At 36.7% G+C, this 14289-nt stretch overlaps 1 protein-coding gene across 1 annotated transcript in view; it reads left to right on the top strand.

Annotated features, from left to right (window-relative positions):
- LOC311066141 (uncharacterized protein) overlaps positions 1-13923 on the top strand; it is a 38371-nt gene extending 24448 nt beyond the window's left edge. The window contains exons 7-13 of the mRNA XM_084087151.1: positions 6883-6998; positions 8160-8313; positions 8964-9135; positions 9313-9452; positions 11213-11349; positions 11446-11535; positions 12346-13923. Of these exons, the coding sequence (XP_083943277.1) occupies positions 6883-6998; positions 8160-8313; positions 8964-9135; positions 9313-9452; positions 11213-11349; positions 11446-11527 (801 nt within the window). The 3' untranslated portion in view covers positions 11528-11535; positions 12346-13923. The remainder of the gene's footprint in view (positions 1-6882; positions 6999-8159; positions 8314-8963; positions 9136-9312; positions 9453-11212; positions 11350-11445; positions 11536-12345) is intronic.
- Positions 13924-14289: the final 366 nt, after the last annotated feature.

Here is a 14289-nt window from a genome sequence, read left to right as displayed (position 1 = left end):
CCATGGGTGCCAAACAAAACAGTGAGCGATCTCAAAAGCAATAAACTGCTGTTTGTCTTAGAGAGTGAGGTGAAGTGAATTAGGCAATGCTGGTGGGCAGGTTTTCAACTAGATTATAATACCCCCCGATAGCTGTGTTTCAGTCATGTCACATCTCATAATGCTCATTCATTCTACTCTGTCAGTCAAGGGCTTTTCCTCCATCACTCTGAAAGAGTGAACAAAAGAAAGAACTGCACCGTACATTGATCCTTGCATTCAGTGTCACAGGAAACAGGCAAAACAGGTACATTATCATTGTAACAAAATTAACTAACCATAATGAGGTGTTTCCTGTGTCCTTCAGTCATCAGCACTCTCTCTGTAACACACAGGCAGAGTGCTCCATTTCCCCTTCAGGCTTACTATATATTATCACACATGAACAAGCTGAGATATGAACACTTTGCCTGAAATAGTTTGAACTTCATAACAATGGCTCAGGGTTACAGGCTCAGAATTATTATTATTATCTCTGTGAGAGATATAAATACAACCATCCATGATGTGCATTTTTAATGGATTAATAAATTAACTTACTTTATTTTTAAAAACCAAATGAATTGTTGAAAGATGTATTTTGAACATTTCATCTGCTGAGCGATTGGTCTCTGGGTGCATAACATTGCATATACCACAGTACTATATGAGCATATTGACTGATCTTGTAAATTAAATATGGTATTTATTTTGACTAAGGTCCATTCTGGAAGGGGATTCCAGAGTAAGTCCTGCGACCGGTTGCATAAACATAGCCATAATGTGAAGACAGTGTCTTAAGTTCTAGTATGACCAACTAGCAGTTAGTCAGGGGCAGTCAGTCTTAGTTTTCGGTATCAAAGTAGGCTTATCTACGTTTTTATGTAACTGACTTAAAAAAGCTATGAACCGTCTTAAAGAAAATAAATTGATGTCTAACTTGTAAGACTAGTCTTAGAAGTTTATGCAACCGGCCCCTGGTCTTGCTGGGTTGACATATTTTAAATTCAGTCCAGTCTTAAAATCATCTTACACTGCTCCTTCATAACATAAGAACCTCAGCTGTTAATGTTTGATGTTCCCTGAGGTAAATGTCGCCACACCTTTGGTGGGAATGTTTTGTGAGAATGCCAGGAGATGAAAATGAGAGGCTGTGAGCAAATACACACACCTATAAACGCGTCCATGCACTACTGGAAATGAAGAGAGGTTTAAAAATTGCTTGCATTGAGTATGAAAAGACACAAAAGAGGAGATTCAGATTTGGAGATGAGACTCGCAAGTGTAAATAGAAACACAAACACATCTTTTTGTACTCCCTATAACAGGCCAAACATCAGCTTGTTGGATGGTAAAGTGACGACTACCCTTTCTCTCATCTTTTCTTTCCATCCGTTCATTGTTTCTTTGCTTCCCCTGACTCACACTTCCTGTTCATGTATGAGATGGTGAGAGGTTTTCAAGTTCTCTCTCCCTCTCTGCTGTGCATTTATTTTCACACTGAAAAGTTCAGATAAGAGTGTTCTTATCCAGGGCTTTGCCCTTTAAAACAAGATATTGTTCTATCTAGAGCCTACACCCTCATATTGTCAATGTGGTCATTTAGGCCGTTACAACTAATGTTAGTCCTAAGTACCACTCCCTCTCAGCGTGTGTGTATGTGTGTGTGTGTTTATTCATGAGTGATCGGCTGGCACAGAATATCAGTTTCCAAGGTGATCAAGCAGTTCATAGGTGTGTCATCATTCGAAGTGCATAGCTGTTATTAGCCAGCTTTGTTTATGAGACTTGGAAGATCTACATGCCGTGAATAAACTCAAATTGTTTGGATAGCCAAAAATTAAAGCATTTATAACAGAACACACCCATTCCATAGTTTTTGAGGGTTGATTTATGCAAAGATGTGCAAAAGTTCACACAAGCATTTTGCTGATACATTGTTTTCATAGCTGATGCTAAGGAATTAGCGATGCAATGCATGCTAAAAGCTTTAGGTTAATCAACCACCAGCTGTTTAAGACATTCCTCTTGGCTTTTCTGGTCTAGTGATTAGCATAAAAAGTGTAATTCCAGCCTGTATTTTGGATTTGGATTAGTTTTTCAGGAAATATTTTTTTGTTTTCACAAAGAATAAGAGAAGCTTTGTAAAAATATACTCTGTTTCTAGTATTTTCTTTAGTAGAAGCGTCCATTGTATTACCTTAGTATGGTACTCTTACAAAAATATACCATAGTTTAAGTTTAAGCAACTGGTTTGACTTGAGGTGACTCTATAGTGTTTACTATCACAGAGCTGTCTGAATCATTGTTCTCTTGTTTTTGAGCGGATTGTACAGTCATTTGTTTCTTTGTTTGCTCCAGCATGTATTTATGACTAGTGGTCAAACGTTTTTCAGTAGCCAGTGCTGGTACTGACATCTACAGACCAGAGCAGTCCATTGCCAATATTGCAAATGAGATATACACAAAATTCCTAAAATAGAGTGAACATTCATATAGGGTGTGACGGTTCTCGGTAAAAAATCTAACCGTACCATTCTTCACCCACGGTTCGACACGCACTTGCACTGCGGTTCATCTCAAATCTGACAACGCATATGCATCTATAATATGGTTTGTTGACATTATAGTTAGGCTAATGTATATTTCTTGAGGGATACGCCTTTTTGGCTTCCCCTAAACTTTGTTCAATGCGAGTACCGCTCTATGCCGAATACTCAAATTTAAACATTTGAGTGCAAGACGTGAAAGAGAACTCGCGTGGGCTGTGAGAAGCTTTATATATTGAGTTCTCTTTCTAGTCTTGCGCTTGAACGGACAAATTCACACAAATTGTCAACATACCCCTCTTGGCGAATATCCTACCAAACATTGTAGGCTATGTCTTAAGTGAACGTAAACAGTCGATAAAGAACGCATGTGTACAGTATCAGTGTACTGGATCCATTCATTATATCTTAAAGCAGTGGTTCTCAAACCTGTCCTGGAGGACCACTAACACTGCAGGTTTTCGTTGTCTCCCTAATCAAACACACCTGATTCAACTCATCAGCTCATTAACCCATGTGATAATGAGCTGATGAGTTGAATCAGGTGTGTTTGATTAGGGAGACAACGAAAACCTGCAGTGTTAGTGGTCCTCCAGGACAGGTTTGAGAACCACTGTCTTAAAGGGACAGCAGCCTAAATACTCCTGCTTGCCTGTATGTGCTTTTAATGTTAATCAAACAACAACAGACATGTAAATCACTCACTGCTCTTGACTTGAATAGCTTTTGTAACTTTAATAATGATTAATTTTTATTTAATTTATACAGTGAATATTATATGCAATGTTGTTTTACTATAGTTGATTACTGTACCTGAAAACTACTGTTAGATACCTAAATAATCTGAAAAGCACTGTTTATTTTATTTGTGTCTTGGCTCCATTTTATTTTTGTATTTAATATGTATATGTAAATGTATTTTTGTATTTAATGTTTTTTTTACTGTAGTCCTTTTTTCTCTGAACATAGCACATACCGAACCGAAACTGTGACCCTACAACCGTGATAAAAACTGAACCGTGAGTAATTTGAACAGAGAGGGAGAGAGGTTGTCTGATTCTCACTGCTCTGTTGCCTGTTACTCTTCCGGCAAAGCTGATAAATGACATCCTGTGCTGTGTTCTCTAATGCAGACAGCCTCAAAACACACTCTCCCTCTCATTCAGACACTTACACATATACTCTCTCTCTCACTACTAATGACTTGATGCTCAGGTCGATACCTGTCGTCTGAATTTTGCTCTGGTGACTGTATGTCAGTTAGTTCCATTTTATTTTTTTGAATGTGAATTTGAAGTGATTTGCTCATGCCCCTCAAAATGTTGAATTCAGATGGCAGGAACAGGAATTTACCCTTTGCAATTTGGTTTTCAGGTGACACTGAGCTTGTGGGTTTAATTAATCAAAATAAGGACTTGGCCTATAGAAAATAGGTTGAATTATTTGTAAAATGTTTTTTTGTTGTTGTGGAGAAGACCAAGGAGTTGATTTGTCACTCCCTCAGCCATTGTATTAGAAACACCCTTGCAGAAGGTGTTAATTTTGTTTTTTGTAATTTCCTGCCAAGGTAATATAACACAAAGTATAGGTCTGGTTTCACAGACAGGGCTTAGATTAAGCCAGGATTAGGCCTTAGTTTAATTAGAACATCTAAGTAGCTTTTATAAATGTGCCTTAGAAAAAAAGAAAGAAGACTGATGTGCATCTTGAGACAAAACAATGGCACTAATATATTTTAAGATATGCCAGTGCAAGTTGTTTGTAGTTAGAACATCTCAAACATGCATTTAGTCTGGGACTAGCTTAAGCCTTGTCTTTGAAACCCGGGGATAGAGTTATAAATGTGTATTACATCTCATTATTTATTTTTTTTTAAATTAAATATGAAAATATTACTAGATTTGCAATGTTGATAACTCTGGAAACACATCATCACAGTCTGTGAAAAAGTAGGCAATGCAAATTTTATAGATAGCATTTCAAAAATTAATTATTAATATCATCTATTAAGTAACATTACATACTGCAGTTTCGATTATTGTTAATGAAAACTATTAAAAATTGTTTTTGTTCATTGAAATAAATCTGAAATAAAATATAAATATTAGATTAAAAAAAGTGTTTTATATCAGTTAACATTTCTAATTTTCATTCATTTTTTTTAAGTTTGTTGAAGTACTAAAATTACTAAAACTAATACAAATACAGTAAAATAGAAATATATAAAAAATGGCAAAAGCACATAAAATTAATGAAACTTAAATTCTCCAGGCATTTTCAATTCAATTCTGATTGGCACAAACCCCTTACTGTCACATACACAGTGATCACACTCAGTTCTGCTTGTGATCAAGGAGCTGATGACTGTTTGTGTGTGTGTTAGATACACTGTACCCTCTGTAGTCTCCTCATTAAAAGAGGCACGGTTGAATAGACACACTCACCAGTTCAACCAGTATATTTATATGAGGTCATTGAACTACTTTCATGGGAGTCTCACCAGTGTCTTCATGTCCTGTTTTTCCTTGTCATTCACTTTCACTAAGTGTTTGTGACTCTGCTTCAGGTTAATTTCCTGGTGTCACATTACTGCCCTTAAAATATCAACAGCTGCCCAGCTATGACACTATGGTGGTTCTGAATACTTTGTTACAGGATGGCGAACTGGTGATGGTTGGGTTTATAGTTGAAATGTGGTCGGGGTTAATAGTCCTGCTGCTCTGTTCTGTGATATGTACAAGATGGTTTTATGCCCTGCTGGACCGATTTCATCTCTTCACTCAGTAATTGGCTAATGTCCAGCTCTTGTGCTGTGATGTCACACCCAAAGGGAGTGGCTGCTTTTTTATGACTGGGTTGTGTTGAGCATGAGATTTAGCTTCACCTTGTGGTTGTTTGCAGTGCTGCAGCAGGATTGAATTCCCTCTCCATCTTCATTCATGCTTTTCCACTATCAGAAGCATCATGCCTATTAATAAAACAACAACAAAAAATACATGGTGCTTTAAAGTTCAATTGCAGTATTTTTGTCTTAATAAAGAAAATGAAAATATTAAAGGTAATTATATACACTGACTTTTGGGTTAGTAAGATTTTTTTTTTTTTTTTTTTTGGAAAGAAATTAATACTTTTATTCAAAAGTTGACAGTAAAGAATCACCTAATAAAAATTGCATGTATACATAATCAAAGAATTTAGAAAAATAATCCAGTTTCCACAAGAATGTTTAGTTGTACAATCATTTTACAATCAGTGAATAGCGACCAGTATCAAGCTTTTTCAAAAAGACGCAAAAAAAGTATCACAGAATTATCCCGTGTGATGCGTGCAATATATACTAAGTGTTCTGGGGGTATACAATATGAAATTTAATGGGTTTGTTTTTACGAAAATCCTGACCTTGGCCAATGGTCTGTGCCAACCCGATCTCACGGCAATTCGTACGTATTTTACGAGGTGGCTAATTCGTACGAATTCATACGACCTCACTCGTACGTTTTTTGTTAAATCGTACATATTTTACGAGTTGCCCAATTCGTATGAATTCGTGCGAATGACATAACCCTGACCCCGCCCCATCACTGGGGTTTAGACAAATTGTACAAATTTGTACGAGTGAGGTCATACGAATTAGCCACCTCGTACGAATTGGTTGTGAGATAGCGTTGTCTGTGCACGACTGTACGTTCATGATACAGCGCCGGAGTTCATACCGACTTGCCCAGAAAAACACAATTGGCTGGAAATCAAGATGTACAAAAATGCAACACAAAATACAATCCATGTACCTTCTTCTCTGAGGTGAATATATCTGTTGTGTTTGTCGTAACAAGAAGTTGCGCTCACATCCGTTGACTTTGTCATCTGACAAAGGGAGTTCCGGTCCGGAGGATTTTTTGGGGGGGATTTCGAGACGTTGTATTTCATGTTGCGTATTTACTTAATGAATGAATGAATGAAATAATAAATCACTTGGCCTAGCCTACTACAGATTGCTATGGAGGAAGAGTATGTTACTGATTGACTGTGAACTTCATTTGTTGACTCATCAGAAAGCATTAAATATCTTACCACCCTCAACTTTTGAATGTGAGTATTATGTCAGGATTTGAACACAGGTCTCCATAGATAGTAAACAGAAGAACAACCAAAATTTTAACAAATTAGTGGTAATTAACGGCTTTTGTCACGTCCAGACAGCCACAGGTCTGGGAAAAAAAGAAAAAACAGGTTCTTGACTTCCCTGGGTAGAATTTAGATTTTAATTTGGTAACTTTTAAGTTAAAACATCCTCTTTTCTTCCTTCTCTTTACAGGAGCTGCTAAAGCAGAGTGTTAGTGGACAGGAGGACATTAAAGACACAGATAATCTGGTGAAGGAGACCGACAGTCAGTACGGCACATGGGAGACGGGACTTCGCACAGATGACAGGTGAACGCACACGCCTCGCCAAAACCAAATTAATTCCTAAAAGAGCCATTTTCCCCCCAATTTACATAGACACTGTATCTGAATGACTCCAAAAACTGACCTCAGCCACTGTTTGTAACTCAACACCAGGATCAATTGCATCTATTGAGTGGGTCATCTGTAACAGAGCTATAATGCTTTAATGATCTCATGGACAGACACACAGGCAGATACATCTTCATTACAGAGCAGACTGGGTTTGTCAGAGAGGCTTGGATACAGTAGTGACTAATGCAAGAGGGATTCAGATGAAATGAGAGCTGATGAATGTCGATCATTGGGTTGGATCTGTGTTTTGAAATGGTCTTTGGATGGGTGGACATTGTATTTGTCTATTGACAGGGATGTTGCAAAGGCAATGTATCTGCATTTAACTTAAGTGAGTTACTCATCATAGTTAGCTGGTAACTATATTAGGAACTGCTAAATTAAATCAAATTATACGAACGGGAGTCTGATCATCATTCAGGCTTAAGTGATGTGCAAATCAAATTAAATACATGGGCTACAAACCATCTGTTACTAAAACTGTGATGTTACGGAAGTAATCTTTGAAGTAGTCTTCCATAATGTGGTGCACATCCATATGTAAAAAAAAAAAAGAAGAAGAGTTGGAACTTGATACTGTCCATCTGTTGTTGATTGGATAGAGGCAGATTAAATGTTGCAGTCGATTGTAAGAAAGGGGCAGGATTTAATCAGTCAAAATGATTGGAAAAGTCCATCAAGAAGCATGTCTTTCCGGAAAATTTAGTTAGGACATTATGATTAAAAATTACGAGGGAATTTTTTTTAATAAATTGCTCAGAATATGATCAATACGATGCATATATACGATTATAAAATAGTGTGAAATTTCATTTCAAGCAAACTTTAAATATGCTAGCACTGTTTCTACAAACTACTTTTACTTTGGAGAAATTTGCCATAGGTTGTTTTATGTTTTTTTTTTTCACCCAGCTATATTTGGTCAAAGGTGACATTCTTTATATTATTCCAACAAAAACAGAATATGACAAATTAAAATAGGATGTCTACAAATATGCAAAGAAAAATATAATAAAATAAAAAAGTAATCATGATCAGTAAAAGTGGTTGGTTAAATAATTTTCTCCTCCTCAGCCTCACTCCAGCTACACCTTCATCTGAAGGAAACCTCACCCTGTCTCCACGGAAGGCAACCCCACCTCACTCGGCCGAACAATCCCTTCTCTTCGACATACCCGATGGCTTGACCACATCTCCTCACAAGCAGACAGAGCTCCCGTTCCCAGAGGTCAGTCTTCATCCTTAGACCATAAATGGATAGTTTATCCAAAAATGATGAACTCACCCTTGTGTTGTTCCAAAACCATCTGAAATACAAATGAAGATATGTTTAATAAAATATAAGAGATTTCTGTCAATCCAATAAAAATCCAAGCAATCAAAGCTTCAAAAAGTTCATAAAGTCATTGTAAATGTAATGCATGTCAATAGAGCTGTTTAATCCAAGTTTTCTGAAGAGACACACTGATTTAATTTATGTGGTACATAGGTCAAATATTTATTTAGATGGTCATTGAGGTGGAACAAACATAGGTGGCAAACGAAGCTAAAACATGCTTCCTTGATGCTCTTCAGAAGACTTATCAAAAAGCTCAAGTTATATGGATTTCTATTACGATTCCTTTATGAACTTTTTGAAGTCTCAAAGTTTTGGTAGAATGGACTTCTGATTGACAGAAATCTCTCAGGTCTCATTAAAAATATTGTCATTTGTGTTACAAAGATTAACCGAAATCATATATGTCTGGAATGACATGAAGGTGAATAAATGAAAATGTTTTTATTTTTGGGGGGAATGAACTATCCCTAGAAAACACTTATAGACCTTAATTTGAAGGCAAACACACAAAACTATCCATGGCATTTGTTTTTCTGTAGGCACCCACGACACTGTTAGACTCTAGTGCGCTACGGGCCAGGGTCCACTTAAACAAGAAGAGCACTCGCAGAGCCCCTCCCTCACGAGCCGCACGTCACAGCGCCCTCTTATCACAAGTACCCGAGGGAACCGAAGCAGGAGATGATGAATGGCGCTACAAGGACTCAACAGGTACTTACACACATCTTAGCAGCTGGACACGTGCGTACCTGTACATCTTATCCAATGGGTTTGGATTTTAAGTAGGTTGCGGGTCCTCTTGGGGTCATAATTGTCTCTGTAGTGTAGCGGAGCCTATAAAAGCTTATAGTCCTTGACACTCACTTCAATCTGTCTCTCTGTCTGTAGAGGAGAAGAGTGACTCTCCTAACCAGGAGGAGGAGTCTGACTCTGAGGAGCAGGCCAAGGGAACCGACTCCCGCTCTTCCTCCGTGTCTCAGCCTCAGAGAGTGGCTCTCTTCCCTGGCATGGACCCATCTGCTTTGATGGTAAGACTTTTGGGATTTCCCCCCCATGTTGCATTTCCTTAGCCCTGTAAAGTCTGACATATGAAATAATTATCTGAAAAATAGATTATTTTTTTAAATTGAACAGTTTATCTAACTTTTAGATCAAATTGAAAATACAAGGTTCAAGTTTTTTGTTGCTTTTATAGCCCATATAGTATGATATAGGAGAATATCGGACTGAAAAAAACACCTCAGTTTTATTCAGTGCCCCAAACTGAGCAAAAATATGCAATCTGGTGCAGCTGCTGATATTTATATTGCTAAAAAGTACGATGAAATTCTGATAGCTTGTAATGGAAATCAATGAGATCTTTATAACAGTATAGCAGACTATTTGCATAAAATGCATAGAAATATCAGTTGTTAATCTATATCTCGGTATATCTTAAAGTTGTGATCATGTTGATAATTTAGAGGCCTTAGACAAATGTCTATGTCAAATGTATCAATTATGATACAGTACGTTTTATAGAGTAAAGCCCTGTTTAGCCAGCAACACACAAAGCAACATAATTACATGCTTTTTTAAATGGGAACTGGCAACTTCCTCAGATAAATTATATGTAATATAATTGATAGTTCTTGCTAATTTTATGGTGCAATGAGCAGTTTAGCACTTCTGAAGTTTATATCAAAATTATTTCCCCTGCACAATGTTCATCATTAGGGACAAGAACACAAATTCGAATTACATTTTTGCCATTATGAGTGAGTTTATTATATAGATTAAGTCATTAGCCAGATTAATGATAAAATGCCAGAGCTTTTTACTTTAACTTCACTACATTTGAAAGACAAATACTGTATCATACTTTTTACATTTCTGTCAAGGTCCTTGAGTAGAAAGTAGTAATGTCAGTCAGGGGATGATTTTGGTTGCAGGGGTTGCATTTTGGTTGGAAATGAAAGCCGGGCTGACATCAGAACCCGACGCCAGATTGACGTCGGACAGATGTTGGATTTTGGTTGGAAATTAAAGTTGGGCTGACGTCAAAGCCAAAAAAACTTTAAATGGGGCACTATTTGAGGGAACAGCCATTTTGGGTGTCCGAAACCATTGTGCACTTATTCAATCTCACATTCAATCCCACTACTGGAGCTGTATTCTAGAAATAAATGTGATATTGATATGAGGGTAGGCAGGCATAGATTCAGAGGCATAAGGTACTGAAAGTATTACATACAACAATGCAACAATAATAAAACAATGCATTGACATTGACTTTTTACTGTTGATACTTAAGTACTTTTAAAAACGAGTGCTTCTGTACTTTTACTTAAAAATAGGTCTTTGCAACTTTTACTTGTTACGGCGTTATATTTGACTAGTAGTATCTGTACTTTCACTCAAGTAAGGAAGTTGCTTGTACTCTGCTTGTACTCGTACTCCTAAAAATGCTCCGATACCAACAAGCAAAACCACGCAGCGTGTGTACAGTGCAGGTTGAAATGTGTTTTGACTGAAGAATTACATCAGCGATTACCTACAGCCAATGAGAGTGCAAGATACAGGGCAAGGGAAAGTTCAGGGGAAGGAGTCATAGATGTGCACACAACAGCAACTAAATGATGGTACCCCAGACAGTCGTGTAATGTGAGAAGAACAGCGATCTGATGACTTTGAAAAATGTCCCAGCATAACAATGTTTGTTTTAGGTCTTACATGCCAAAAATTGCATGAATTTGTAAGGAAGCTTACAAAAGAAGCTTGTGACTTGAGGTTCATTTGTTCATTTCAGGCTCAGCTAAAGAAGAGAGGAGAGTCAGACAATCAGACAGACGGCCCCTCGCCCTCTCAGCTCTCGCGCTCACCGAAATCTCCATTCTTGCCTCGAGCTGCCCGTGTGCTGCCTCCTGTGGGCGGCAAAGAGAACGGGTAAGTGCTTTGTTTGGTTCATGGGCATCAGAAAGTTTCAGAATCATCTCCTGTCTGGCAGTCTTGACCAGTTTTTCTTTCTCTGTCCCCTCTCAGAGAAGAGTCCTCACCTCAGTGGCTGAAAGAACTAAAGACTAAAAAACGTTTGAGTCAGTATGAAGGCGACGGTACAGCCTGAACAAGCAGGTAAACGGTCTTATGTGTCTGTATGAGTAATTGCATTATAATTAGACTTAATCACAATACTAAAACTTCTGTAGTAAATGGCAATAGCAATGGTTGTTTTTTTGATACCACAGAAAAAAACTATTATAAAAATTTACAAATATTATAAAAAATCTAATCATAGAAACTAAAACCAAAATATTTGTACAATTTATTTAAAATGTTAAATATTAGTATAAATATTAACAATTTAATTAAAAACAATACCATGGTGCCTTAAAGTATTTATTCATTTATTTATTTCAATTATTTATTGCGTTTGTGTGCGTGTGCACATGCTTTGTTTTTGTGTCCAAACAATGGAAGTCCGTAATCACCAAAACTTTTTGGTCGGCAACATTTTTTCAAAATATGTTCATAATTAATTTTGGGGTGTACTGTCTCTTTAAGAACTCAAGGTCTAGAACTTTACTGATAACTATAAAAAATGAATCGCATTAAATAAACCACCAGAACACAAGCAAACACATCAAGGTAATGAGCAAAAATCCATGTAAGATGATCAAGTTTTGCTTAAACAGTTTATGACCTTTACCCCATAAAAGTACATAGTATTAGGCATTTACATGACACATTGCTGAGTTACTAAGCATTATTGATGCGTTTCTATCAAAAAGCAGTCAGACCATAATAAAGTGGTGGTACTACTTACACTGTAGGAAAAGTGATACTTTTTTTAAAATACATTTTGATTTGCACTTTTGATATCCCTCATTATAATGTATTTTACTTATATAATGTATTATGTGTTTTTTCCCCCCACCTTCTCAGGATGCCTTATAACTGCAGTATCTGTAGCTGTAAACTCGTGACTGAAGCCTTAACCTTTGACCTGGACTTGACGGGAATTCTGCTGCTGCCGCTGACTACGACATCATTCAATTTCGTTGGTTTTTCTGGCCTTCCTCTCCAGCCCGAATCGTGTACATGTGCATGGTGCCTTTCTAAAAGATTTCTGGCTGACATAAAGGACGAAGCAGAGATCTGTGTTTGAAGCGTGTGTCCATGTATGTGTTGTCGAGTTTCTCTGCAGTTCTTCGTCACATGAGAGAGAATTATTTTTGCATAGAGCCACTTTAACCTCTAGTGAGCGAGCGATCATCGTTTATAGTGGAACTGTGGGACCACACGCACCTACAAGTAACCTGAAGTGCTTCATATAACTGGAGTATGATGCTGGTTTATTTTTACCCTTTATGTTCATATTAGCACAGTTCTCATGCTTTTTTTTCATTCACTTGATGATTATAGGCATCAGTTGCACATGCATTTCCATAGACGTCATGATTTTATTTCTAAACTTTATTAGTCAACAAATCATTAATGAGCTGTATAGAAAGTGTATTTAGTTATGACACATGTTCATGTAATCTCAGAAAGTTATATTTGTATTAATGTCGGTTTGAAAGAGGAAAATGGTAAATGATCAAAAAAGGAGTCGAAATTCTTCATTTAAGAAGAACTGCGGCCCTCTGACCTGTATGTGTGTGTGTGAACCTGATTGGATGGGCCACCAAATTAAATTAGTTCATCTTTTGTTTGCACACGTTTTCACTCCCAATATCCCATATTTTGTGTTCAGATTTGGGGCGTTTTCACATGCGACGGTCTGCGTGTTTCCGTATAATGGATCATTTGTTTAGTTTCACCATTCCATCATCTTTTCAGTTGAATCCATAATATCATGATTGGAAAAAAAATTGCGCATGTACAATCAGTCATTCCCTTTCTTTCACTTTATTTTTGGTATTTGCATCCCAATACTTTACTTGCTTTAATGATGGGCCAAAAATGATGGTAGGAAATTGCACAATCAGCATATAAATCTCTTTTTCTTCCCTTACAATTTAATAATGAATGAATACAAAGGGAAAATGTTTTATTTGTGTCCCTCACTCACATCTTAAGTTTTTTTGTTTTGTTTACTATTCGCTTAAGGGAAGTTTGAAATGTCAAAGTACTGTAAACATTGTTCACATTACATTGCACACTAGTTGTTACCGTATTTTTAAAAGAAAAAAAAAATGCTGGGTCATTTTGCCACTTAACAAGCACTTTCCACCTGTTAATGAACAGCGTTTCTGACCAATAGTCACTTTTGTAACGCATGAGTCTTCGTTGATGTCTATGTTGTGATGTTGGTATGCTGACGGTATGTGAGTAATGTGTCCTACGGTTCTTTTTTTTATTATTATCAGCTTCTTTTATTTGTCTGCCTACAGTTGTTATAGTCTGTTTAAGGGTAATTTGTCCTTTTTATTTTAAATTTGACTGTAAAGATGTTCATTGCACTGTTGTAATGCCAGTGTCCAATACTGTAAATTCGTAATAAAATGTACTATAAATTGATTTATCCCCAATTCTTTTTCTTAAAATAGCTCATCTATTAACACCATTTTTGGCAGACAACTTTAATCACAAAAGTTCATGTGATTTTAAAGTTCAATTTCCATGTTTCCATGCACTTCATTTTCAGTCACACTTTAGGGTCTAATTCTAACTATTAACTATGACTTTTGCCTCAATAAACTTCTACACTGTAAAAAAATATTTTCATGATTTATCACAACATTTTTTTTCTTTTGTCAAATAAACTTAATTTGGTTCAGATTACATATTTTTAGTTTCTGTTGATTAAACCAATCTCCTTCACTGTATGCAGCAAATGCCCCAGAGTTAAATCAGCTCTGCTCAGAGTACAAATGGTCCCTCTCT

This window comes from Abramis brama (assembly GCF_963993115.1).
Source record: "Abramis brama genome assembly, chromosome: 16".
Lineage (NCBI taxonomy): Eukaryota > Metazoa > Chordata > Actinopteri > Cypriniformes > Leuciscidae > Abramis > Abramis brama.
Note: the sequence above shows the minus strand (reverse complement) of the source record. Positions and strands in the feature narration are given on the sequence as shown.